The sequence below is a fragment of the Periplaneta americana genome, chromosome 11 (assembly GCF_040183065.1).
Source record: "Periplaneta americana isolate PAMFEO1 chromosome 11, P.americana_PAMFEO1_priV1, whole genome shotgun sequence".
Taxonomy (NCBI): Eukaryota; Metazoa; Arthropoda; class Insecta; order Blattodea; family Blattidae; genus Periplaneta; species Periplaneta americana.
Genome location: NC_091127.1, coordinates 102,609,722 through 102,637,062, shown reverse-complemented (window position 1 = coordinate 102,637,062; position 27,341 = coordinate 102,609,722). Strand labels below are relative to the sequence as shown.

Below are 27,341 nucleotides of genomic sequence, written 5' to 3'. Positions count from 1 at the left end.
TAAATTTCGGAATATTGGAAGTGTTACAGATAAGAAACGCAGAAAAGAAGCAAGGATATTGACGAAAAAACGTTGCATGCCGCTGGTTACCGCTTCAAAATTTTCTTTAAAAAGCCAAGAAGCGCCTTGCCCAATAAGCGGAATTCCTCGTTTTTCTATGCATGGACCTACAAAGTCGTTTGTAAGTGAAACCATATAATATAGTGTGTGTTATGAATTCATAACTCATAACCAGGCTTAGGATCCGAGACAACTTAAAAATGATGTGAAGTTAACAGTGCAACAGAGTATAGATGGAGTGAGGCGGAGCGGTGAGTTTTGTTTACCTGTGCGTTAGAGTACAATTGAATCGCACTTTTTAGAAAGGAACTAAGTCAAAATGTTATATTTTTCAGGAGAGCAAAAGAATTACTTTCATGAATAAATACCAGTGTACCAGTGCCGTAATATAAACATCAACTCGATGTTAGAGATACAGGGAAAGGTTTGTTTAAGTTCCTTCCTTTGTTTATCTTTGCGTCTTGGAAGTATTAATCATTTCATCAGAAGAAATAAAAATGACAAATTTTGACTTAGTTCCTTTCTAAAAAGTGCGATTCAATTTGGTTCGTGATCAGAGGTACAGTATTCTTCCGTCTCTCCTTACGAAACGAACTCAGGCCATCACAATGCATTTTCAATTCACAGTGAACAGTTTTTTCGAACTAGCTGCAAGTATGTACTACATGGTTGTTCATTGTAACGCTAACTACTTCAATGTCGCCGAGGGACATTAAAACTTTTGAGGTATGTATCCTACTTCATTTTCCACCGTCACCAAATTGTACTATTAACAGTAGAATATAACGCAGCACATTGATGTCGTTGTTTACATTCACAGTATGTCTGTCTACTATGTTCAAGGAACTCTATAGTCAAGTTGTGCGTACATTGGTTGCTGAAGTGTCCCGGATTCTAAGCCTGTTCATAATCTACAACTGGATCTTGGAAAAGCAGTTCATTTTGTGAATGGGTTGTGAATAGCGTGCATGATGGAGAAATAGATCCATATCTTAGTCTATTCTCCGACGAGGCTTGGTTCCATCTCAACGGCTACATATACTTACAAAATTACCGCTACGAGTATTAGTCCATGAAAAGCCAGATATTATTCACAAGGTACTCCTACAAGTCGAGGAAGTTTGTGTATCGTGTGCAATGAGCGGGAAAAAGTTGACGGACAATTTTTTAATAAATAATGCGTATAGGTAAGTGAATCTTATTTTACGCCTATTTTTTCAAGAGTTCATCGGGATACAAAGAAATTATGTATCATTTCAACAAAAAATTATGGAAAATGGCTAAGAAAGTAGAAATAAGAGTAGAGGTGAATTTGAGAATAGAGATAGAAGAAAGATATTAATAATAATAATAATAATAATAATAATAAGACTAATTAATGAAAGGAATATGCGATATGTAATAGGAAAGACGATAAAGCAAGTGATACAGTCTAGTTAGGACAAAGGGAATAGAAGAGGACAGATAGGGAAGGATAGATAAAAGTGTATTTAGAACGGTAAGATATGAATTAAACGGGAAATACCTAATAAATGAATATGTTATTACAAAACAGACAATAAGATTTAGACAAGATGATGGCAAAGAAAAGAGATAAAATAATAATAATAATAATAATAATAATAATAATAATAATAATATAAATGAACAGCTATGTGGATAGATATTGAAGTAATGGTGGATCGGAAAGTAAAATGTAATGGTCCACCATAACTATGAATTGTAAAGATGGTTGACAAATAAAATATCATATATCATCATTTCAACAGGGTTGCGTCACAGCTCTAAAGCAATCGTTTTCCTACATGAAATTAATAAAAAATGTTCCAGGACAGAGTCATTACCATTAGCGTTATTCTATGGCTCTCTCAATCCCCCGATCTGACCCTCTGTGATTTTTAGTTTCGAGGGTTTTTTGAAAGATAAAGTGTACAGAATAAATAAATCCACCTTACAAGATGAAGCATAATATCCGTAAGGAGATTGTGTCTATTCTTCGACGAAAGTTTAATTAATGATGTAAAATGTGTTAAGCAGATGTCAACAATGTATAGAAAAGGACGACCGGCAGTTTCAACATGCTCCTTGTTAAACTGGGTGAGTACAGCAGAGGAGGCAAGACCTGTCCTGTTACCTCATGTGCCGTGGCTATATCACCAATGGGTATGGAGGGGGAAGACAAGTTTTAATCTGAGATGAACTTCCGTGTCCGTAGATTCGTATAATATTAATCATCATGGAACAAACTCTATTTCTGACAGTTTATTCTTTCCCCTCTCGTATAGTTCACATGCCAGATCTCATCTATATACGACATATTACCAGCGTCAACTCAGAGCGCCGCATGATCGGCAAGTATGCAGTTGTTATGCATACGAAAGCATGAGCGGACGACTTTACACAGAGACATTCCTATATAAAATCCATTCTTTCTTCTAGAGCCATGTAAATTCATTAATAATGCTCGTTTAAATAATTACAAATAATTATCACAATGCTAACATTCGAAACTTTAAAAATAGTAGATAATATAAATTAAATTAAGACATTCTAATTAAACTCCCATTCACCGTTGTGGCTGAGGGGTTAGCGAGTCTAACTCCGAACCCAGCGGGACAGGTTTCAATTCCCGGTCGGGACGAGTTGCTTGGGTGAGGTTCTTTCGGGGTTTTTCCCCTCACTAATAAGGATGAATATCAGGTAACTTTACCAGGCGATTGGAATCCCATTCATCTTCGCCACTTCCTTTCCTCCCCTATCATCCTTTCATTCATCATCCTGTTACTTCTGGTTTATACATCGCTTACAGGCGGCCCTCCGAAGCTGTTGGCTCTCTCGACCGGCCTCCGTCGATTGTATTCAAGTGATGGACAACGAAACCCGGGGCAGACCTTCTCGGGGGAGGACTTCCGCCTCGGACCGTTAAGAGAACCTTGGGGAGGGGGGGGGAGGTTCCCGAAGCAGGAGTGGTACATGGACTCTGTTGGCTGTAAGGGGGTCAAGTGGTTAGGTCGGTGCGCGTAGAGGATCGGTGGGTACGCAACTCATCCCATATACATATAGGGGGGTGTACAATAGACCTCAAGGTCGTAGTGCGTGGGATATTTCCTCCCTCCCTCCTAAAAAGAAAAAAAAAATTAAACTTCCTCGCCCAACTGAAACTGGATTACAAAAACTGTAATCGTCTATGTCTCTCCAACCAAGCAACTTTCAAGCAGGGCACATTGCTCTCGCTTTTCTGTTTAGCAATGGAAGTCCGAACAAAATATAAGTGTAAAATATACAGTGTCTATCAGTCTTATTCGTACAGGTGAAAATATGTAACAAATTTGGTGATAAAGGACACATGGAATGAAAGTATTGTTTCTCTTTGAAAATTTTGTTCAATAGCATTATGAATATAAACAAAACAAAAATATATACTCCATATATATCACAAACATATAAGTAAACAATATTTAACAAAAATAGAATATCTTTACCTGCCATTTGTATTCGTACACTTAGTAGCAAATTTAAATAACTATACGAGTACATAAATAGCATAAATAATTACGTGCTAATATCTGGTTGCATGTCCTCTGGCTTTGATCACTGCCTGGCACCATCTCTGCATGGAATTTACCAACGTTTTACATTACTGCGGAGTGAACTTTCGCCATTCTTCCAGCACAACAGTTTTGAGGTGTTATTAGGACGAAATTGTATTTTTATGTACTTTCCCCTTAAGTTTGGATCATAAATGCTCGATGGGAGTCAGATAGGGTGATTGAGGAGGAGTATGGAATTGCTTCGGGACGTTCCATATCAACCAGTGTTTGTTCATTTCGGCCGTATATTTGCAGTCTTTGTCTAGTTGGAAAATGTAGACAGAGGCAAAGACATTTTTATTGCACTTTCCTTGACATTACTTTTGAAGATGTTGTTACAGACCATTTTGTTCATAATTCCACCAATGAAGTCAATGTTACCCACGCCTTTCGAGGACATACAGCTCCAAATCATCATGGAGATACCTCCATGTTTCACAGCGGGAAGAGTGTTATCCACTTTATCCGCCTCGTGCTTCTTTCTCCACACTCTATGGGCATAATCGGATCCGAAAAGATTAATCTTGGTCTCATCCGACCAAATAACACTGTCCCAAAATTCTTGCTCCGTATTTACATGAATTTTAGAAAATTTAATTCTTAAAGCTCGATTTTTCCTACTTACAAAGGGCCTTTTTTATCCTTCCACCATGATATCCATTTTCATAATATACACACGCCGCACCGCTGATTCACTAACAGTCTTCCTTGTGGTTTTTGTCATGAGAGGACTAGTATCGGCACATTTAACCATGGATTTGTTTATATCTGTCGTATGATAAAACGATCTTCCCTCTCATTTAGTATTTTCTCTTCTGATTTGCAGTAGATCCACGTTATTTGAATTTATTAACCGTGTATTGTATCGTGGAATGGCTTTTATTTACTATACTGCTTATTTTCCTTAAATAAAATCCTTTAAGGGCCAGTCTAACTATCGCCTCCTTTAGTTCGGCACTTAGTTCCTTCGACTAGCCCATTTTGAACAAAACTGACTGCTGAAGCAAAACAAACCCTAGAGCACCGGTAATGCACTGTTTATGCTGCACTCGCTGTTACCATTAGGGCACGGATCCACGAATATGCTAACATTACTCAAGTATACGAATATAAATGACACAATTTTATTTTCACAGTAATATATTTATTAATATTTTTGTTATTTAGGGATTAAAATAAGAACTAGTCGTAAATTAACGTTCTAAGGAATGGTTTTAAAGCATAATACACTAGAATTAGTGTATAAATATAATTCTTTGTACAAAATGTTGTGTTATCAGTTTAAATTAGATTATGTACGAATAAGAACGATAGACACTGTATACTTTAGTTACTTGCTTCTTAATGAAAACATTTTGTTTAATTCTCCTAAAAATCACTGCAATGGCCGCATCTAAGTTAAGCACTAACACCTGCTACACCTCAACTTAATTTAACATAAATCTTTCTACAGTACTGCTTCATTCGCCCTAACGTTTACTCATTATCATCACAATAAACAAGGTAACAAACCATCTAGTCTCAATCTAATTTAACATACTACTTATTATGTTATTGTGATCTCCAATTAAGATTAACACAGTCATACATGTTATGCTCAAGAATATGAACGTTTTTCTTCTTGTAGCGAGAATCTTATGTTACAGTCACTTCAGCAATATCCGCCAGTTCGTACATGGCTGTAAGATTTAAACACGATCAATAATTACATAGAACTGCCCAATATTTACACCAAATTTCATATAAATCGATCAACTGGCTCGAAAGTTATCACTGAAACTATTCTATGATACGGTGAACGAAATCCATCCCACCCGAGATAAATAAATCTGATGGATCAGTGGTTCGGATGAACACAAGGTGGGGCGTAGCTGTAATTTGTTATAGAATAGAAGACCTTGCGAGGCGTTGTAACAGGAAGGGATGTGTTCTGGTACGCCGAACCTATTGTTCAATTGGCAAAATCATGACTACGCCGCATAAAAACGACTAATACTAAAGGTCTAATACAGGCCTGCACAAGGTTTGCGCTCTCCAAGTCGGCTCACAGCTCGAGAGCGGAATGCAGATATTGGCTGTGCTCTGTATAAGGGTGGACTGGAAGAAGGGGTGATCTCGTACAAAATGTACACGAAAGTACTAGTACAAGTGTTCATGAAATGAATTCCCGTTCACTGTTTACAAAACTATCTTGGACTATTATTAATTGATAAAGAAATAGGCCTATATATTTTACAGAAATAATAGAAATTCTATAGCTACTTATATATACAATATCATTTTGTTATATTTTTATTTCTCAGTACATCAAAACGGGGTTTTATGCTGTTGGCAGCAGAAATGAACAGTACTGATCGTAATGAAACATGAGTTACAGATGTTCGATGCTTGCCTTTATTAAAATTGATTATAGAAAACAGTTGCTAACAAATATAAATGTTGAGCCAAACATAGCAATCATTTTCACAGCCAGCCTGTGTAGTCGTGGATATTATTGCTGAGGTTTAGTTTTGCAAAACTCAACCAGGCTAGTAGTATTATTCAAACGGTCTTTTAGGCCACATTGAAGATCAATAAGTTCAAGCTGTAAATCGTATGACACTGTTTCAACTGGTGTTGAAGGAATTTATTATAACTTTGAACTTATTTCCAATTAAGACAAGATCTTGGAACCTAGAATTAAATTCATTTTGAATTTCAATTAATATTTGCACATAATCGTTTAACATGGCTTCATCACCAGCAGTTTCTATCGTTGGAAAGTGAGCCATATTACCTTCCCGAAACTGAGTTAGAAAAGTGTAAGTTTACGACTGAAATCCCGTAATTTATTCAACATATCAACAATGAGATGACCTTTTCCCTGAAGAGAGGTATTTAAATTGTTGAAGATTAATAAATTCTAACGTACCCTACCTCATGTAATAATGCAACCTTCAACTCCTGAACCTTTTATTGGTATCTTCACCAACAAAACCATCGTATCTCTGTGTGGACTAGTAATGACGCATTATATTATGTCTTCCTCTTTATTTCAAACTTTTGTGGCAGATAAGTATTGACTCCAGCTACTGTGAAAGAATAAGCATTTTCCCATGCAACATTGAAAGAATTTGCCTGATGATCACTTTTCCATTATGTAGCCGTATATAGACAAAGTGAAATAGTTACCGATTTATTTATTTTTTATTTTATTGGGTTATTTTACGACGCTGTATCAACATCTATGTTATTTAGCGTCTGAATGAGATGAAGGTGATAATGCCTGTGAAATGAGTCCGGGGTCCAGCACCGAAAGTTACCCAGCATTTGCTCATATTGGGTTGAGGGAAAACCCCGAGAAAAACCTCAACCAGGTAACTTGCCCCGACTGGTTTCGCGGCCAGAAGCTCTGACCGTTACTCCACAGGTGTGGACAATATAGTTACCGATAATACACACTACACCAGATAGCTGCGTGGGCTATCCTCTACCTATAGCAGGCCTACGTCATTCCGACGTACCTTTCTGGCGAGCTATAGACGACTCTCCCGCTACGAAGGAGCGGCCGCGCTCAATGAGCGCCGTTTGTGCAGGCCTGGTCTAATACATCAGTTGGTACGCATGTGCAATACCAACGTGAATGTACCTGAAGGCAATGACTACTCTTGCAATGATTTTTCTTATAAATATTAAGATAACAAATAATTTTAGAACAAAATAGACTTCAAGGTTAGAATATTTACGAGTATTTTATGACAATATTGGTTAGTTTCTATACTTCCAGATACGATCTATGCAGATCTTGCCGGACTGTGCTAGTATGACACGAGAATTCTGTTTATGAAGGAGAGATTTCCCGATACCGTTTTCGTTCACGAAATTTCACTTGAACTCACAAGGAATTGACATGGGAAACCAACGCTCCTAGAAGTTCCTAGTTAAATTGTGTCTAAAAGAAAAAGTGCAAATATGTAGTAAAGAAAACTGAATAATTATAAATTATTTTGGAAGAATTGTACCAAAACATAGTATTCCTTAATCTTACTTCAAAACAAATACTGTAGTAATTACGTGAATTTAAGACTAGAGGGCAAGTAGCGACTAGATACTGCATAAATGAGATTCGTTAAACCGGTTTTAGGAGTAAAGGCAAGACAACATGAAAATAGACGAATGAAGACAGGATATAAATTAAAAATACTGAAGAAGATACAGAACAGTACCATAATAAATTATATCAATACAAAATATAGAATGTCTATGAGAAGTAACTACGACAAATAGATTCTTACTATGAATTACTTCAAGGGAAAAATTGTTCCGGTGCCGGGTATCGATCCCAGGACCCTTCGCTTACCGCACAAATGCTCTACCGATTGAGCTACTCCAGGATTCTTACTATACTCGTACATGTTTTAAAACGTGACTTTTGTCGATCTATACTAGAGCAAGATGAAAGGATTCAAAGTCTCGAAATGGTACTTGATTAACTCATCCTTGAAATAAATAACAAACCGAAAACATGCGAAACTTCGGTTTATTGATTGTTAGTATCTCCAGATTTTGTCAATTAAACCTTCTGGACTTTACTGGCATGGCGGTGAGAATACTTTTTATCTTAGATAGGAGCACCTACGGGATAAGGAGAGAGTAAAACCAGTACATAAACAACCCGATCTTGAATTGGTATCTTCCGCATCCAGTAGCCTTATTATGCAATCACATTAAGCAATCGTGCTTCAATCGACAGTTTAAGTCCATGGACAGTCAGCTACTCAGCAATTGTGTCATTTTTTCACACCGCCGTGTGAGAATGTGTTGTCAAGTGTACGTACAAAACTTGTCTCGCGTTCATACGTAACATTGACAATCCTGCGCGTCCAAGCAGAAATAAGAAAAGTTTTGTTCAGAATTTACACCATATTAAAATAATTCTATTAATTTAATTACAAAGACTATTCGAAGCAGAACTTGAAATGTTAACGAAGTTGACAACAAAGTCCTCGAATAAAATTAAATGTAGCCCGCTCGACGGAATGTCGGAATTCCGACATCCAAATCATCTATCTCAGAAGTCTGGGCTCTTCTGTCCATTCCGTCCTTACATTCACGCGCAGTACAATTGCCTTCTCATGTGTCCATATGTCAAAATGATACTGATTGTGACGATACAGAAGAAACTCGTCCAGCTTCCTTCCGTCAGGACGTCAAGTGACTTCATATGTGTAGTCAGCCTGTTAACAACGAACTCATATATGCAGAGTGGGCCAAAAAAGGCACAAAATTAGGAAGAGTAGACTTTAAAGATGAGCAGGATTTTTATTATGTTATCTTATGGACGTAAATACACAATGTTGCGAAAAATATGGTTTTTGAAGACAATTTATTACTTAAAAATGCAGAAACTGAATGTTGGTAAAATTAATAATAATTAATGATCTTCCAAATAATAAAAATTAAAAAGATACTCTATGTGACCGCCATTGCCCGCACAACCATTTGTAGGCGTCTTCTCTATTGTCCAATAGCACTGAATATCTGTCTTTGATCAAGCCGGTCCCAACATTCAAGAAGGAGTTGTCTTAAATGTTAATATTACGAATTTTTGTTTTGTAGTAAACTGCTTTTTGTAGTTGACTCCATACAAAATAGTCCATAGAATTAAGATCTCGTTTGAAACTCCAGCGGAAACCATCAGAGAATCTGAGAAATGTGATCTTTTACGCAATAATCTCTCAGGAAGGATATCATATCCGTATCTTGCTAATCAATCGTTGTACACTTCATACAGACCATTCTCGCTGAGCGTAGTTCCTTAGAATTTGACAGGGAGATAAATTATATTGGTGCAAATGTTTAATGAAAATCTTGTCTTCGTTCGTTAAGCGACCCATTATTCACAAAATGAGAATTCAAAACAGAAGAAAACAAATGATGATAGCACAATAAACGGCTTGGCCTGGTGAACTCGTAAGACCATAATGCTTAGGTTCGATATAAACGATGGATTTTGCACTGCCTTACAAAAAATAAAAAATTATGTTTAATAAATGGTAAAAAATTAAATATTACAGTACTTTCCCGGTCTACAAGGACTCTGAAATTTGCCTGTGAAATAACCTTTCAAGTAAAACCATTAGCTACTTGAATATTTATTTTAGTAGGTTATTTTACGACGCTTTTTCAACAGCTTAGGTTATTTAGCGTCTGAATGAGATGAAGGTGATAATGCCGGTGAAATGAATCAGGGGTCCAACACCGAAAGTTACCCAGCATTTGCTCATGGTGGGTTGAGGGAAAACCCCGGAAAAAACCTCAACCAGGTAACTTGCGCTATTAGAATATAAACATTGAATTAATTTAATAGAAACTATTTATGTTTGAAAACAACAGTTTAAGAATTATAATGGGCATGAGGAAGATTAAAGAATGAACCTTGTTATGTAAACAAGGATAGAACAAATATTCTATAGGCTATTTATAGGCTATGCCTCTAAAGTGAAGGTGCAATTTTGTTGATATGCTCTTCTGGCATGATGCCCACGATATTATATGAATATTTAAATTTATCAACATGCTACCAAATCTCAATTTTCATCCGTAGACGAACTTGTGCCATAAAGAACTGGTACGACAATTGAGGTGGCATTACATGGATTGACTCCAATGGCCAACAACACAATTGCTTGCACATTAGCCGGGGGTTTCGTGCGCAACTGTTCCAAGAGTTTCCTGATCATCGTGCTCGTGCCTGTCTCCGGGGCACATCCGCACTGCAGGCAGGGGCTCTCTTATACGTATTTTCAAGACAAGCATAGCAGACCTTTGGGGACGCTCCGGAAACTCTGTGAGCCTCAGAATGTTAGGATTTAAGATATGGGATACTTCGAGGACAAATTCGATATCATGGTTTCGTCCATCCCTCGTCCTACCATACTCTTATCTTTCTTCACTTCTCTTTGCCTTGGTTAATTTAAATTTCTTGTCCTCTTGTTTCTCTCCAATTCTCTCTCGTCTTCCTCTAGTCTGTCCTCAGTCTCTCTACTCTCTTTTCGATGATACTATACTATCACATTTCTTTCGTGTTAATTATATCATTTTTGTTCCTTTTAATTAGATTTTAATCTTCGTTTCGTTAATTTGTTTCTTACCTTTTAGTCTCATTTTTCCTCCTTTATTTCTTCATTTCTTTATTTATCCGTTCATTTCATTTCATTTCATTTTTCTTCTCAGATTTTCTGTCTTATTTTCGTCTTCCCTTCCTTTATTTTTTTCATCGTTATTTATATACGTATTCTTCTATTTCATCTTTCTCATTCATATGTGTGTTTTTTTTCATTTTGCTTTTAACTTTCTTCCTTTATTCCATCATCTTCCTGTCTGTTACATTTTTTTACTTATTACGTCGCATTTTTTCCCACTTTTTTAAATGTCTTTCCATTTTCTTACTTGTTATTCCTTTCTTCCACTCTATATTTATTTTCTTCGTATCTTCATTTCTCATTTCCATAACTCATTCAATCTTTTCTCTATTACTTAGCTTCTCCCGTTTGATGAAGGATCGGTGGAGCGGAGAAAAATTCTCTCCGGCACCGGGTTTCGAAACCGGGTTTTCAGCTCCACGTGCAGACACTCTATCCACTATCCGCTCTATCCGTCGGATCCCGGCCACTTAATCATTCGTAATGAGTGCACCTCTCCACATTAGTGTGTTGGACATTGTGCCACTGTCACACATCTGTGACACAGTGCATGAGGGTTTGCTACTGAAGGGAAACTAAGTGGTGGAGCTTAAACTGAGAGGATTCAATCCGGCATCAGAATTGGAATCCGGTATGGCTTAGTGGATAGAGCGTCAGCACGTAGACCTGAAAACCCGGGTTCGAATCCCGGTGCCGCGCCGGAGGGAATTTTTCTCGTTTCACCTATCCTTCAACATATGATAACGCACAATTCCTGCACGGAAATATTGTATGTAGGCCTACTTCGGTACATCACAATAATATTCTCTCGTTTGCTTATCTCTTCTTTCCTGCCTTCGTTTCCTTCGTCCTTTTTTTTTTCTTCCTTTAATTCCTTTATTCATTTTCTACCTCACTCTTTCCTTAATTCCTTCCTACGTTTCCTTACACCATCTTCCTCCTTTCGTTATTCTCTTTCTTCCTCAATTTCTTTTCTTCTTCTTTCCTGCCATTTCATAATGCTGGTATCTGCTTTATTTTTTAACAGTCGCCGCTATGATAATATCTCTCCTTACTTCCTACCAATGTCTTGGCTTCGACAGAAAGACAGACGTGCACTCCATTCTCTCTGACTGATATATTAAACTCAATATTTCCACGCCCGCTTCACACTCCTAGATTCCCCATTATAACCGCGATACACTCTCACATCATAATCTACTTCTAACAATACCTATCATCAAACATCTCGCTATTCTACCTCATTTACAATAGTTGCAGCCATGTCTTTGAATTCTTTGTCACAAGACGTCAGAGTAGTAGGAGTCAAAAAGTTTCTAAACCTGTATTACTGGAGAGAAAACTAGTCGCTTATGAAATAAATGTTGTAAATTATAATTTCCATTATTATGATTTATTATTTCCCGCTTAAATTTCTATACTAATTCTACTCACCACTCTCAGCTTGTTGAGTTTTATATAATTTTATTAAAGTCTTTCGTAATTTTTATTTATTTTTTTTAATCTTGTGGATTTAGTCTATCTACTAATACTTCTCTGTTAAGTGGTGCTTGTAATATTGTCTAGTTAGTTTAATGTCCACGTAATCTCATGTTTCATGTAGCCTAACTTGCTTCCAATAGCTCTATGTGATGGCCACATTACTAGTACACAATTCTAACGAAGTGTAGAATTCTTGGTTGGCGTGAGAACAGCGCTGATTGTCTATCCCATTCCGAACTTTACTGTTTAATAATTTTGTGAATTTATAATTGTTTTGAAATAAGCTATCCATTTAAAGTATTTAATGTATATATCCTGATACAGATGTATTTTCATTTTTTTATTAACAGATACTCTGTTCCACATGCAATATATCAACATTATGTTTTAAAGTACCAGTATCACTTATCTTTATAAAAACAATATTTCAACAAACAAAGTCAACACTAAATTTGGAATGAACAGAAGTCGTGCATAATACCCTTTTGGTAAGATTTTTATTCATTTTATACAGTATAAACCACCTTGACTCAACCCTTGCAGCTAAACAAACACAGAAGCATGTTAACATAACTGTGGACACTCAGTACTTGTATTACCGCCATTATAGAATCGACAACAGCTGGCAGCCTATTCAACATTCTAGCAATTAGAGTGCGAATATCATTCTGTAGAACTGCATCCCATAACCTCATCATGAAGAGCTGGCCGAACCTCGGACAGGGTGTGAAGAACTCGTCAGTGAATTCATGTCCGAACATGTTCCACACTTGCTGAATGGGGTTGCGGCCAGGACATTGTGTCGGCGAATCCGAAGTGATGATTTCCGTCCGTCTCCTCTAGGAACTGACACACGTCGAGCAGTGTGAGATCTGGCGTTTGTCGTGCAATACAATTAGGTTCTCGCCGACATGAGAGGCAAAACGAACAACATATTCAAGAAGAACCTCCATTATATAATAATGAGCATTCAATGAACATAAGCACGGTAGGAGCTTTAATGTTGATGACGAAACCTCCTCCATATATAGTTCTTGCAGAGAAGCTAACAAGAGACATACTTTCCCCAAGTCTTCTCCATACTCTTTCCCTTTCGTCTAGAGACCTGAGACTGAATTTCGAATCATCATTGAAGAGAACAAAGCTCCACTGCTCCACTGTCCAATTCACGTGTTCTCCAGAAAACTGTAGACTGACTCCCTGATGCTGGCGTGTCAACTAAGAGCCACTCAGAGGACTTCCTGACGTCAGGTTTGCTTCCTTAAATCTCCTTCTCGATGTCCACTCGCTGATGTTGACATTACTAAACTGCTACAAGCGATTTCTTGTATCAACTGCTGTAACATGGCAGTCTCTCAACATCAAGAAACAATTAACAGTGAAGTCAAAAGCTGTCGAACTTTAATTTCTTTTAAATGTACCGGTAAATTAGAAAAATATCTTATGAGTTGCCAAACCTAACGCGTTGCAAATATTTAATGCAATGTATTACACTGTATTTATTTTTATTTTTTTGTTTCTTATTTCTACTGTGTAATCATGTAAATAGTGTTTATCACTTAACACCAATATGTACCCCACTGTGTTGTTTTTAAATATTTTATCATTAGTCTTATTTTTTATTGTGTACAATACATTTTATTCAATTGTTGATTTCTGGTTTAATTATGTGAATCCTACTTACTTGTAATCTAATACTAATGTGTTTTCCAATGTGTTTATTTTTATTGTATACATTTTTTATTGAATTATCGGCTTCTGTTTTTGTGTGATTCGTATTTGATTCTAACAACATTAATATGTATTCCACTACGTTTATTTTTATTTTACGAGGTAAATTTTTTATGTAACTACCTCTTTTGATCTCATTATGTACCTAAATCCTATCAATATGTAATTACTTAAATCTGATCCAGTTGTATGTTCAACTATGTAAGAAAGTTGTAATTCTGGTTGAGTGTAAGAGAAGGCCTTACGGCCAGGTTAAATAAAGCTATTATTATTATTATTATTATTATTATTATTATTACTTACTGGCTTTTAAGGAACCCGGAGGTTCATTGCCGCCCTCACATAAGCCCGCCATTGGTCCCTATCCTGAGCAAGATTAATCCATTCTCTATCATCATATCCCACCTCCCTCAAAACCACTTTAATGTTATCTTCCCACCTACGTCTCGGCTAAAGGGAGCTAAAAGTCTTTTTCCCTCCGGCCTCCCAAATAACACTCTATATGCATTTCTGGATTATTATTATTATTATTATTATTATTATTATTATTACTATTATTACTATTATTAATTTCTGGCCAATATAAAATTCGGGTTACCTCACCTAGGTCGTCTATGAAAGGTCTTGTGTTGATAATGTCTTACAGCTACGATGATGTTTCTAGCACATTCGCAACGTAACGCAAGTAGTGTCCGTCATCGATTAATGCAACTGCTCTTGCTGCGTCTTCTGGACTCAAAGTCACCTTGAGTTAAACCTTCCTTCACGGAAATTTATTGAATATTGAACAAAAATTTGGGAAATTTATACAGATACGGAATTAAAAAATAGAGTTTGGTAGCAGACCTCCTCTATGTAGGCAACAAACTTCGCAAGACTATCCACAAGTAGCATACATATAGGAGGTCTTATTTACTGCACATGCGCAATGCGTTGTATCTGGAAATTAGTAAAATTAAGTGGCCCAAATTTTGTTTTTGGGTCTGTACAAAGACCGCCAAATGCAACAATACAGAGACAGCACAGACTGTCAAAACTGTAAAACACCTGTAAACAAACAGGTGTCGGTGAGATTAGGGGTACAAAAGGGCACAAAGTGAACCCGATTTTATAATTTTCTTATTCCAAAATGTTCATAACCATGTCCTAAGACCAATATCAAACAAAAATTACACCTAGTTTTTTTTAACATATTTCAAATATTGTAATTGTTACGATTTTTTAGTCGGCAGTCCCAACAACGATCTTATGTATTTTGAGTAGCTGTAAGATCGTAAAGTTGACCGCATCCAATTTCATTCCACTATTCCTTCTCTATTTGCAATTACTATTGTGAAAAGCGCCCACTTACTGTAGGGATATAATTGTTATGATTATAATTAATGTTTAAAGTGACATTATTAATACTGTAATTTTAAAATGTATTCCATCCTCATAATTCGTGCAGACTTGATCTGGAGATTATAATTTGAATCATGTATGTACTGGGGTCAATGACTAAAAGATTATCTGTCCAAAGTCCAACGGCAGGTCATCGCACCGGCCACGGCGTGGGTACGCCATCGAGTAGACGCGAATCACGCGGACTTCAAAGGTCACAGTGGCGTTACTGACGTGAGCCTATAAAACGGCGCGGCGATCGTTTGAGGATAACCTCATTATTATAACAGCTCTGCAGTGAGCAGAAGTGTTGGGGAGGACTACGAGTGGTCCACGTGGCAGCGATTAATCATCATCATCATCATCATCATCATCATCATCATCATCTAATCACTTGTACTACGCCTTGTATTTCAAGATTGATTAATAAATTTAAGTATTGGGTTGTTTAAAGGACTTAGGTTTTTTACTAACCCACCTACAACGCACTCCAATAGGAGTTATTCCAACAAACTTCATCACACTATGCCAACTGCGCTGTTTCTGGAAGTTACATTAAATATAATTTTAAAAAATCATTTTGCAGCCGTACCGCCTCATAAACGGATTTCGCACTTGTTTCCGAATTCGATGATGCTACAAGTAACCTGTTTTGAGATCGAGGCCTACTTCGCTAACTGACGAACTTATCATGTCGGTGGGCAGGTATTTCCTCGTATGGATGCAGAGTGACGCTCCGCCGTGCTTGATGGCACACGGCGGCCTGGAGAAACCGTAACGCGTGGAGCATATCTTCGCTGCGGTGCATAGACGAATGGCAGTCGCCATTACGCAATACGAGTCTACTCGGTGAGTCAATTCAACTTCGCACGGAATTATAAAATTCATAATGTGTGACGAAGAGATTAGTACATGGTATTTGTTTATTTAGTCTTTGTATTTCATATTGCTGTCCTATATTTTTTGTACACTATCTTACATTAGTTACTTATTACTAGAGACCGGATTTCTTTTTTATATCAACACGAAACATGAAATAATTAGACTATAATTATATGTATATTTACCGCCTTTGCTTATCATACAAAATGAATGAGTTAATTAGTCATATTTTCCTCATTAACGTTTTCGGTACGTAACTTGTACCATCTTCAGATGTTTGTATATTATTTTAATTGTAAACCAAGCCTGTGGGTGCATGTATCTGGACTGAAATGGTCAGTGTTTTTGTGTATGCTGTGCGGTGTCGGTGAAGTGTTGTCATGATTACACAAATGATCACCTTAACTCTTATATGCTATTTGGTACCACACTTTATCAAACTTGAATTGCAATGTTCCTGTCGTTGTTTAAAACACTATGTAAGACACTGTTTAAAAACTGTTTAAAACGATTTAAAATATTTAAAAGCACTTAGTTTTTTCATCACTTTGACTATGTGAAGTATGTGATCACTGCTGGTTGGAAGTTAGATGAGGCACTTGTGGTGATCTTGTTTAGCGTTGAGTTGGACGCAAGGTCGTAACATGACTATGTTTCTAAAAGTGATGTTGAGACACTTCTATTAGATTGATGGCTTATGTAATATTATAACAGGATGAAGATTGTCAGGTCCGTGGCTATAGTATCGCCTGGCGTGTCTGTAACAATATGATTAAATTAATTTATAAAGTTGGGGATGTTTGTAATTGTATTGGAAATTCCTTTGGTATGGTTAACTGCAGTGCCTATTATGTAAGAAAAGTAACTTACAGTTATGGATGTATTGGTCTGCTCGTGCTTGATGCTAGGCTGATACTAGAGCGAAGGACTTGTTCACAGTATTTTAGTTAGTTATAATATCTGTTTCCGGAAGTAGAGGGGGTGTCGGTGTAATCTGTGTGTGTGATTGTTTGGGCGGGAGTAGTTTGAATAAATTGAAGAGTGGGTTATTTATGTTGGCTATTTGTTCATTTAGTAGAGGTTTTCCTGAGTTGTGTTCTTTTATAATATGAAATTGTTCCGCCGTTTCTATTGTAGGGTCGTTTGTGATTTTTAGTATTTTCAGGGTGTCATTAATGTTTGCGAGTTCATGGTTTTCTTCTATAAGGTGTTGTGCAAATTTAGATCTATTTCTATTATAAACGAAATCAGAGGTATGTTCCTTAAAACTTATTTTAAAGTTGCGCCGGGTCTGTCCTATATATGTTTTGGTGCAATTTTTGCAGTTTAACTGGTATATGCCGCTGTTTAGGAGGGGTTCATTATGGTTGGTATTATTGGGAATTATATTGTTTAGTTTGTTGTTGGTACGAGGGGCTATGTTAATATTTTGTTTTTTGAAAAAGTTGCTAAGTTTGTTTGTAATTTTGCCGTAATATGTTAAACTATGCCATTGTTTTTTGTTTTGTGTTTTCTCAGGCTGTAATGTTGTGTATTCTTTTTTATGTAGTTTTGTTTTTCTCTTTTGTATTAAGTTGTTGATTAGTTGGTTTTCGTATCCATTTTCAAAGGCTATTTGCTTTATATAATTAAGTTCTTTATTGTAATTATCTCTATTTAGTGGTGTTGTGAGTAATCTATCAATGAGGAACCGAAATTTGCTAATTTTATGTGTGATTGGATGTATTGAATGTTTTTTTATGGTATGTGTAGTTGTTGTTTCTTTCCTGTATATATTGAATGTAATTGTTGGGGTTGCTATTGTTATATTTAAATCTAGAAAATTAAGGCTATTGTTATTGCTTTGTTCAAGGGTGAATTTTATATTTTGATGCCATTTGTTAAATTCTTCTAGTATTTGACTATCTTTGTTTTGGGTGTTTTCGTATATTATTATTGTATCGTCAACGTATCTTGCGTATGTGCTGAAATTGAACTTATTATTTAAATTATTTATGTGTTTGTTTTCGAGTTCTTGTAGAAATATGTTAGCTAAATATCCTGATAAGGGGTCGCCCATGGCTAATCCAGTTGATTGAATGTATATTTTATTATCAAATTTGAAATAATTCTGTTTTAGGGATGTTTTTAGTAAATGGGTTATTTGTTGAATTATATTATTATCTAATTGGGCTTCGTTCAGTTTTTGAATAATTATGTTAATGGTTTCATCTATTGGTATGTTGGTATATAAATTTGTAACATCCAGTGAAAGTATTTTGGTGTTGCTCGTAGTTTTGAGTTTTTGAAGTTTTTTTATTATTTGTTTTGTGTTGGTGATGGTATATTGGTTGTCTAGAATGATGTTATTACTTAAGAATTTATGTAAATATTTATTGACTTTGTAATTTGGGGCTTCTCTGCAATTTACTATTGGTCTCATTGTCATTTCTTTTTTATGTGTTTTCGGTAGTGTTTTTAAATTGGGTGCTTTGGAGTTCTTCATGATAAGGCTTAGGGTTTTGTTTTTGGTATGAAGTCTGGTGCATTTTTTATGGCAGTTTTTATTTGTTTACAGCCTGAGAAAACACAAAACAAAAAACAAAAACAAAAAACAATGGCATAGTTTAACATATTACGGCAAAATTACAAACAAACTTAGCAACTTTTTCAAAAAAACAAAATATTAACATAGCCCCTCGTACCAACAACAAACTAAACAATATAATTCCCAATAATACCAACCATAATGAACCCCTCCTAAACAGCGGCATATACCAGTTAAACTGCAAAAATTGCACCAAAACATATATAGGACAGACCCGGCGCAACTTTAAAATAAGATTTAAGGAACATACCTCTAATTTCGTTTATAATAGAAATAGATCTAAATTTGCACAACACCTTATAGAAGAAAACCATGAACTCGCAAACATTAATGACACCCTGAAAATACTAAAAATCACAAACGACCCTACAATAGAAACGGCGGAACAATTTCATATTATAAAAGAACACAACTCAGGAAAACCTCTACTAAATGAACAAATAGCCAACATAAATAACCCACTCTTCAATTTATTCAAACTACTCCCGCCCAAACAATCACACACACAGATTACACCGACACCCCCTCTACTTCCGGAAACAGATATTATAACTAACTAAAATACTGTGAACAAGTCCTTCGCTCTAGTATCAGCCTAGCATCAAGCACGAGCAGACCAATACATCCATAACTGTAAGTTACTTTTCTTACATAATAGGCACTGCAGTTAACCATACCAAAGGAATTTCCAATACAATTACAAACATCCCCAACTTTATAAATTAATTTAATCATATTGTTACAGACACGCCAGGCGATACTATAGCCACGGACCTGACAATCTTCATCCTGTTATAATATTACATAAGCCATCAATCTAATAGAAGTGTCTCAACATCACTTTTAGAAACATAGTCATGTTACGACCTTGCGTCCAACTCAACGCTAAACAAGATCACCACAAGTGCCTCATCTAACTTCCAACCAGCAGTGATCACATACTTCACATAGTCAAAGTGATGAAAAAACTAAGTGCTTTTAAATATTTTAAATCGTTTTAAACAGTTTTTAAACAGTGTCTTACATAGTGTTTTAAACAACGACAGAAACATTGCAATTCAAGTTTGATAAAGTGTGGTACCAAATAGCATATAAGAGTTAAGGTGATCATTTGTGTAATCATGACAACACTTCACCGACACCGCACAGCATACACAAAAACACTGACCATTTCAGTCCAGATACATGCACCCACAGGCTTGGTTTACAATTAAAATAATATACAAACATCTGAAGATGGTACAAGTTACGTACCGAAAACGTTAATGAGGAAAATATGACTAATTAACTCATTCATTTTGTATGATAAGCAAAGGCGGTAAATATACATATAATTATAGTCAAATTGTGACAGCTTATCGGTATATCTTCAACATGAAATTCATGAAATAATTAATTACGATGTTCAAAACTATCTTCCACCGACCAAATTATGTGGTTTTGACTTCGCTTTTTTATATTATTTTAATGTACCGAAGTACATATGACATTTCCATGCAGATATTCTGCGTCATCATACGATGAAAGAGTAATGGAACGCTTTTTTAGTCCATATTCCCTTTTTTAAAAACATTTCTCATTTTGGTCCTTTTTCATAGAATATCGCAAACATTTAGATAATTTTCCTACATGTTTTCGATAGATCTATAACTTCCTGAGCAAGGGAAAATAAATATCGTTCTTCTTTTGATTCCAGACATTGAAAAACTAATAAAGTGTGCTGATTTGGAGTTCAAGATAAAAAGAAAATTTTCACCTCTGATTTCAGTTGATGTTGAGCGGACAGTTTCTGTTTATAAAGACATTCTGCAGTCAAAGAAGCAGAATCATGTTGAAACATATTTAAATGTTGAATGTGATCAAATACAACACTTCTCGTATGTTGTGAAGCGATACAAAAAAGCTTGTGTGTGCTATGTGTCCATGAATGTGCTGAAGTGTGTTTTCAATTAAAATAGCACTCTTTTGAGGGAGTACTTTAAAATCCGGACTCTACTGGGTGTTCATTTCAAAGTGTGTCATGACGTCACTGTTGTTGGGTCACCGATTTGAAGCGAGTTTCAGCTTATATGTTAGAGAAGTTGCCTATTATTTAAGGCGTTCTTCAATCTGAACTTGAGAACGTGTACGGTATAACTTGAACGTCGTAGCAACAGATGGCGGTCTGTACGGTCTGTGTGCTACCATAACCTCTTTCGACCTGTGTTTTGCGCCGGCAAGTCGTACGCAGGGTATTTGTTATCATCGGTTGTGTACGGTAACATTCCACAACACAAATCAAATGCTCCGTGTCCATGTTGACCGTCGAAGTTAATGTCAACAAATACGTAAGTAATCGTCTTAACCCTCTCCCTATATCCCGACAGTACGTATTTCCAAACAGTTCACATTCCTGCCACTACCGGCGTTACCGTACGTATCGGCACGTACTCTTCAGAATGAACGCCGTACTTGCTAGCCAACTTCTCTGCCTCTTAGATTATACACCTGAGCTGCGGAAGTGTAGGAAGATTGAATTCTCTAGGCTCATCAGCTAGCCACATGACTGCATACAGCGAGCCAAGACACATTTTGAACTGAACACCCAGTAGTTATTACAATGGATTCTAACGTAAAGTTGGTTTTGTTACTTTCATATATTACATATTAACGTTATTCACCAGAAGTGGATAATTATTAACCTGATAGGCAATAGACTCGTTATTTCTAATATCAAAGACCTTACAAGTCAGGACAGTTATGGCAAAAAACGCGAGAAAACTGCGTTCAGCGTCCCTACCGACATTGGAGTGATTGAAGTAGATTGACTGCAGTCTATTAAGGTCTTTGAATGCGTGATGTTTAATAGGATCAGAACCAAAATACTAACATTGCTTATACTGTACCCAAGTTTTCAATGGATTAATTCTACACGGCAAAAAGTTATTCGTGCTTATCTGCTTTTTCTAGGAGGGAAATTTTTGCGGAAAGAGAATTTCTTTAAGCTAAAATCAGTTGGTGAAACAAACTATGGAAATATCAATTAATATTTATTCCAAGGGGTGTATTTCAGGCATGGCGGCGCCAAGGTACTTTTTTTCCGGGCGGGGTGGCGCCAGAACACTTTCCTGATTTTCATATTATCGTCAAAGTAATTTTCTATTTATAAAAAGTAATATTTTATTCATATTGAAACAATTTCTTTGTGAAGTTTACTCTGCAGACCTAAACCTCTTTGTCTTTACTATCAGAAAATCGCTCCATTTTTCCTATATGTAAGAATCTCTTCCTGTTCAAACAGAATGACCTAGTAGCTCCTTCATTGTATGCCGTTATGCAAAAATTAAACATTGCCTATTTAATATTTTCTTGTTAGTACAATGCAAGTATTTTCCATATAGTTCCATCAGTCAGTTGGCTAACTGTTTAATCACACGTAGACCTACTAATCTCGCTTGCATGTACTACTATTACTACTACTGCTGCTACTGCTTACTTACTTACAAATGACTTTTAAGGAACTCGCAGTTTCATTGCCGCTCTCACATTAGCCCGCCATCGGTCCCTATCCTGTGCAAGATTAATCCATTCTCTATCATCATATCCCACCTCCCTCAAATCCATTTAATGTTATCCTCCCATCTACGTCTCGGCCTCCCCAAAGGTCTTTTTCCCTCCGGCCTCCCAATTAACACTCTATATGCATTTCTGGATTCGCTCATACGTGCTACATGAACTACCCATCTCAAACGTCCGGATTTAATGTTCTTAATTATATATTATTAGTCTCTGGCGCGACACAGCAAAGAAATAAGGTTATGACATTTGGTACTGCTACTGCTACTTCCTGCTATAATAATAATAATAATAATAATAATAATAATAATAATAATAATAATAATAATAATAGGCTAATAATAATAATTTACACTGGTTCTAAATTCGAACCGATGTAGTTACGTGTAACATTCCATACGTATTTCTGCGAAAGTGGTGGTGGTGGTTGGTGATTATTATTTTTCTTTTTAGAAATACACCACTATTCTCATTATTTTGTGATTATCATCTAAAGTTATAGGCCTACTTACTTTCAAATGGCTTTTAAGGAACCCGCACGTTCATTGCCGCCCTCACGTAAGCCCGCCATCGGTTCTATCCTGAGAAAGATTAATCCAGTCTCTTTCATCATAACCCACCTCTCTCAAACCCACTTTAATATTATCCTCCCACCTGCGTCTCGGCCTCCCCAAAGGTATTTTTCCCTCCGGTCTCCCAACTAACAATCTATATGCATTTCTGGATTCGCCCATACGTGTTACGTTATATGCCCTGCTCATCTCAAACGTCTAAATTTAATGTTCCTAATTATGTCAAGTGAAGAATACAATGCGTGCAGTTCTGCGTTGTGTAAGTTTCTCCATTCTCCTGTAACTTCATCCCTCTTAGCTCCAAATATTTTCCTAAGAATATTATTCTTAAACACCCTTAATCTCTGTTCCTCTCTCAAAGTGAGAGTCCAAGTCTCATACCCATACAGTACAACCGGTAATATAAATGTTTTATAAATTCTAACTTTCAGATTTTTTGACAGCAGACTAGATGACAAAAGCTTCTCAACCGAATAATAACAGGTATTTCCCATATTTATTCTACGTTTAATTTCCTCCAGAGTGTTATTTATATTTGCTACTGTTGCTCCAAGACATTTGAATTTTTCCACCTCTTCGAAGGATAAATCTCCAATTTTTATGTTTTCATTTCGTACAAATTTTCTTGGTTTCATAATAACCTATGCTCTGCTCAGCTGCAATTTTGATACTATCTCTGATATTTACCCACACGCTTTAACATCTCTTTCTCAACTTTGTCGGAACTTCCTAAAGTGGCAAACCTATTCGAAATTTCGACCTGATGTTTAGTTTCCTCGTCCTTTAATTTCAGAATATTGAACCTACTAATACTAACTTGTTGCTCTACTCGCTTGGCTACTGATAGTCTCTCTCTTAATTCGAAGATATACTTAACAATGAAAAATTCTGTAATTAACATCTGTAAAATACCTTACACAAAGCCTTTAGAAACTGACATCACTCCACGTCCGCTAAATGACAGCACCGTCACTATTTCACTCTTTTTCTGTGCTTTGACATAGCACTATCCAATCTTATTCTAGTAAGGTCTTTGCTTATATCCAAACTACGATTTCCGTGACTATCCTTTGACACGATTAATTCCCTCAAACCCTCATCGTCGTCACAGGAGAAGGTAAATAATGGTTGCATAAAATAAAATGAAAGATGGAAAAACCGACAAAGATTTAAGTAAATAGCCCACTATTTTATTGTGCAACGAAGCCAAAAGAGGTGTCTACAACAGACGTGGCACTGAATTCAGCTATGCAAATAAAATACAAATGAACAAGCTGAGAACATTAAACAAATATGCAAAACTGCCTCGAGTCACTTAAAACCTCACTAACAGAGAAACTTTCAGCCACTTTGATCAGGCAACTTAACACTTTGAATACGAAACAAAAGAAATCAATAAGTCATCAATCTGTACAGGAAATGCACAATAGATGATTAGCAATACTTAGACCCACTATAATATTTGTGATACGGTACGTCATGTTGGAAATGAATTACAATAAAATAATAATAACTTTCCACCTGTCGTAGAAACCTCATTTCACCGACCTGTACCTTTCTTTCGAGACATTCAGATGCCAATTCTCGTTTCGATTATATTCTTAACTCATTTCACCGACCTGTACCTTTCTTTCGAGACATTCAGATGCCAATTCTCGTTTCGATTATATTCTTAACTTATTTTCATTTGATTTTTCTTCTCCTTGAAGAAGGCAACATAAGCCCCGGGAGTCGGACTTTGTTTTATAATATGAAAATCAGGTCGAACTTAATATGCTATGCACCGTTCCTTCTTTTACACTTCCCTGTCCTTCCTTTCCATCTGTTGTTCTGTTCTACCCCACCCTTTCCGTACCCTGGCCTATTCTGTAATTTTTTTTTATTTTCTTTCTTGGGCTAATCCAATTTACTCTGTTCAACTCTACCCAATTTTTCCTATCTTGAATCCCATATTTTCCTTTGTTCTGCCCTGCCCAGACTTTTCTTTCTTACTTTCCTTCTTGTTTTAGCTTGTTCTTTCATTTCTGTTCTATCATATTCTGTGCTGTTTCTCTACTCCTTCGGCCTGTCAACTTTGCTATTCAGTCTTCCATGACCTGGACCTGCTCGGTCTTATTCTATTTCATCTTCCTGTCCGATGTCCTGTCTTTAATTATTAAAGTTTAATTTACGTTGCCCTGTTCTGCCATGTCCTACCCTACAATGTCTCATCTTGCCCTTCCTTATTCTTTCCCACTCTGGCCTGATATCCTATGCTCCTCTTCCTTCCCTCTACTGCCGTCTCTCGTCTTGTGCTGTTCTATCATGCCTATCGTGCCTATCGTGTTTTGTTCTCAACGCTGTTTATCTGTTCCTTTTCCTGTTAACAAATAGATTCTCTGTCACGTTAAACTTAGTTGTGTATAGTGTCTTCTCCGCGTACATCTGCCGACGTCGCAGTAACTATCGCGGACTTGAATTGTAACCGCTGACGTCGTTCCTTTTGTTTTCATTTTCTTGTACTAGGCCTACTGTCTCGAGACAGCATCGCAAAATGCGAAAGAAACTTCGTCACCATCTCCTGCATCTAGTTTCAACAACTAGTTGAATCCAATTACTATACAGTGTAGGCCAGGGGTTCCCAACCGGTGTGTTGCGACACACTGGTGTGTCGCGCAGCTCCATGGAATGTGTGGCGAAATTTTGGAATTCAAAAATAAATTTTATGCGATCCAGAAAGTCCCTTCACAACGCATTTTTATTTGCAATGAAGTCTTTGATATGGTACATTTTATTTTGAGACAGACTTTACCAATGAAACGTGAACACCTGCAACAATGCTCAGTTCAGTTTTTCAACCATAGAGAAAGTCAGTGCAAGTCACCAAGCGCAGACTTCACATTAACTCAAATAGCGAGTTTTCAAAAACTATAGTACAATTTTTTTATGAACCATCCACATAGATAGGTTGGGATTTTTGACATACACCTTTGTTTTTTTTTTTTTTTTAATGCCACTCAAGTTGCTGCTTGTTCTTTTACAATTTTCGATTGCGTATTAACACCAACCTATCTACAACACTGGATATCCGAAAAACATAAACGTTGTTGCCAGTGCTTTTTTTCTGACGGAACGCGCTGTAACGGCGTTCCGGCATCTTTTTGTTGCAATTTTTATCATGGAACCGAAATATGTGTGAATAACTATGTTTTTAATATAATTTTTCTTTGAATTCCTCTTAGATCTTGAAAATCTTAGTTGGATGAAAGGGAGGTTAAAAACGACAAAATTTCCGTGCAGTGAACAGTAATCATCTCCCCGTCCGCTACAAAATATTCTACACAAAGTTCCACCATCTTTTTCTCCAGAAAAAAAATATTATTATTATTATTATTATTATTATTATTATTATTATTATTATTATTATTAAATAAGTGTGTCGCGATATCGAGGGCATTCAGTAAAGTGTCGTCAGTCAAAAAAGGTTAGGAACGACTGGCGTACGCGTATGTATGTATGTAGTATGTGTGTGTGTATGTATGTATGTATGTATGTATGTATGTATGTATGTATGTATGGTCTTGATTGTGCATGCGCGCGCTATAATACTATATAACTGTACTATTTATGGAATTCGATATTTAAAACAAACAAAAATTAGAAAGTAACAGCTCTAGTGATTTATAGTGAGAAGTTGAAGTTATCAGCAGCTCTGTAACAGCAAACTGTTGTGAAGTAATTATGAACATTCACTCGCAGACACTATGGAAATCTTTCCTGTTACGTGAAAAGGGTATAATTCCTACACAAAGGGCAACCCTGGATAGCCTTTAGTCTCGTCCGCTAAGTTTATAGACCATGCCACACATTTCCCGCCAGCTGTCTCGTGGAAAATGATTATAACAAGAGTATATCCAAGTGAAAAATTCAATGCATGTCTTAAAACATGCAAAAATGAAATAAGTTAATTTCAATAAAAGAATAAGTTAGTATAGCAATCAAGACACGCACAATTAAAGCTCATAACCAGGGAAAGGATTTATATGTAAATACATATTTACTTATAAAGCTAATATAATTTATATTTTGCATTATCTTTATGTTTCACAATGTGTAGGGTTGAAAAATCCTACTTTTATTTTCCATATTTTTCCATATTTTAGAGTTTAGTACATATTTTCGTTAATTTCCATATATTTTCCATATTTCATATAAAACAGTCCATATTATATTAGGTTTAACAATAAAACAAAACAAAATTCCATTAACTTTTAAAAATACATTTCAACAATAGAGATTTAAACACATGTTCAGTAATCCCTTTAACATCAGAGTTATT

At 36.2% G+C, this 27,341-nt stretch overlaps 2 protein-coding genes across 4 annotated transcripts in view; both read right to left on the bottom strand.

The window, feature by feature from the left end:
• Window positions 1-27,341, bottom strand: part of LOC138709217 (uro-adherence factor A-like) — a 1,183,483-nt gene that overhangs the window by 1,109,966 nt on the left and 46,176 nt on the right. The window lies entirely within an intron of this gene.
• On the bottom strand, window positions 16,914-18,946 carry LOC138709216 (metacaspase-2-like). The gene is made up of 2 exons (XM_069839806.1): window positions 17,180-18,946; window positions 16,914-17,067 (listed from the first exon to the last, which is right to left on the bottom strand). The coding sequence occupies exon 1, from the start codon at window positions 18,792-18,794 to the stop codon at window positions 17,253-17,255; it is 1,542 nt and encodes a 513-aa protein (XP_069695907.1). The 5' UTR covers window positions 18,795-18,946; the 3' UTR covers window positions 16,914-17,067; window positions 17,180-17,252.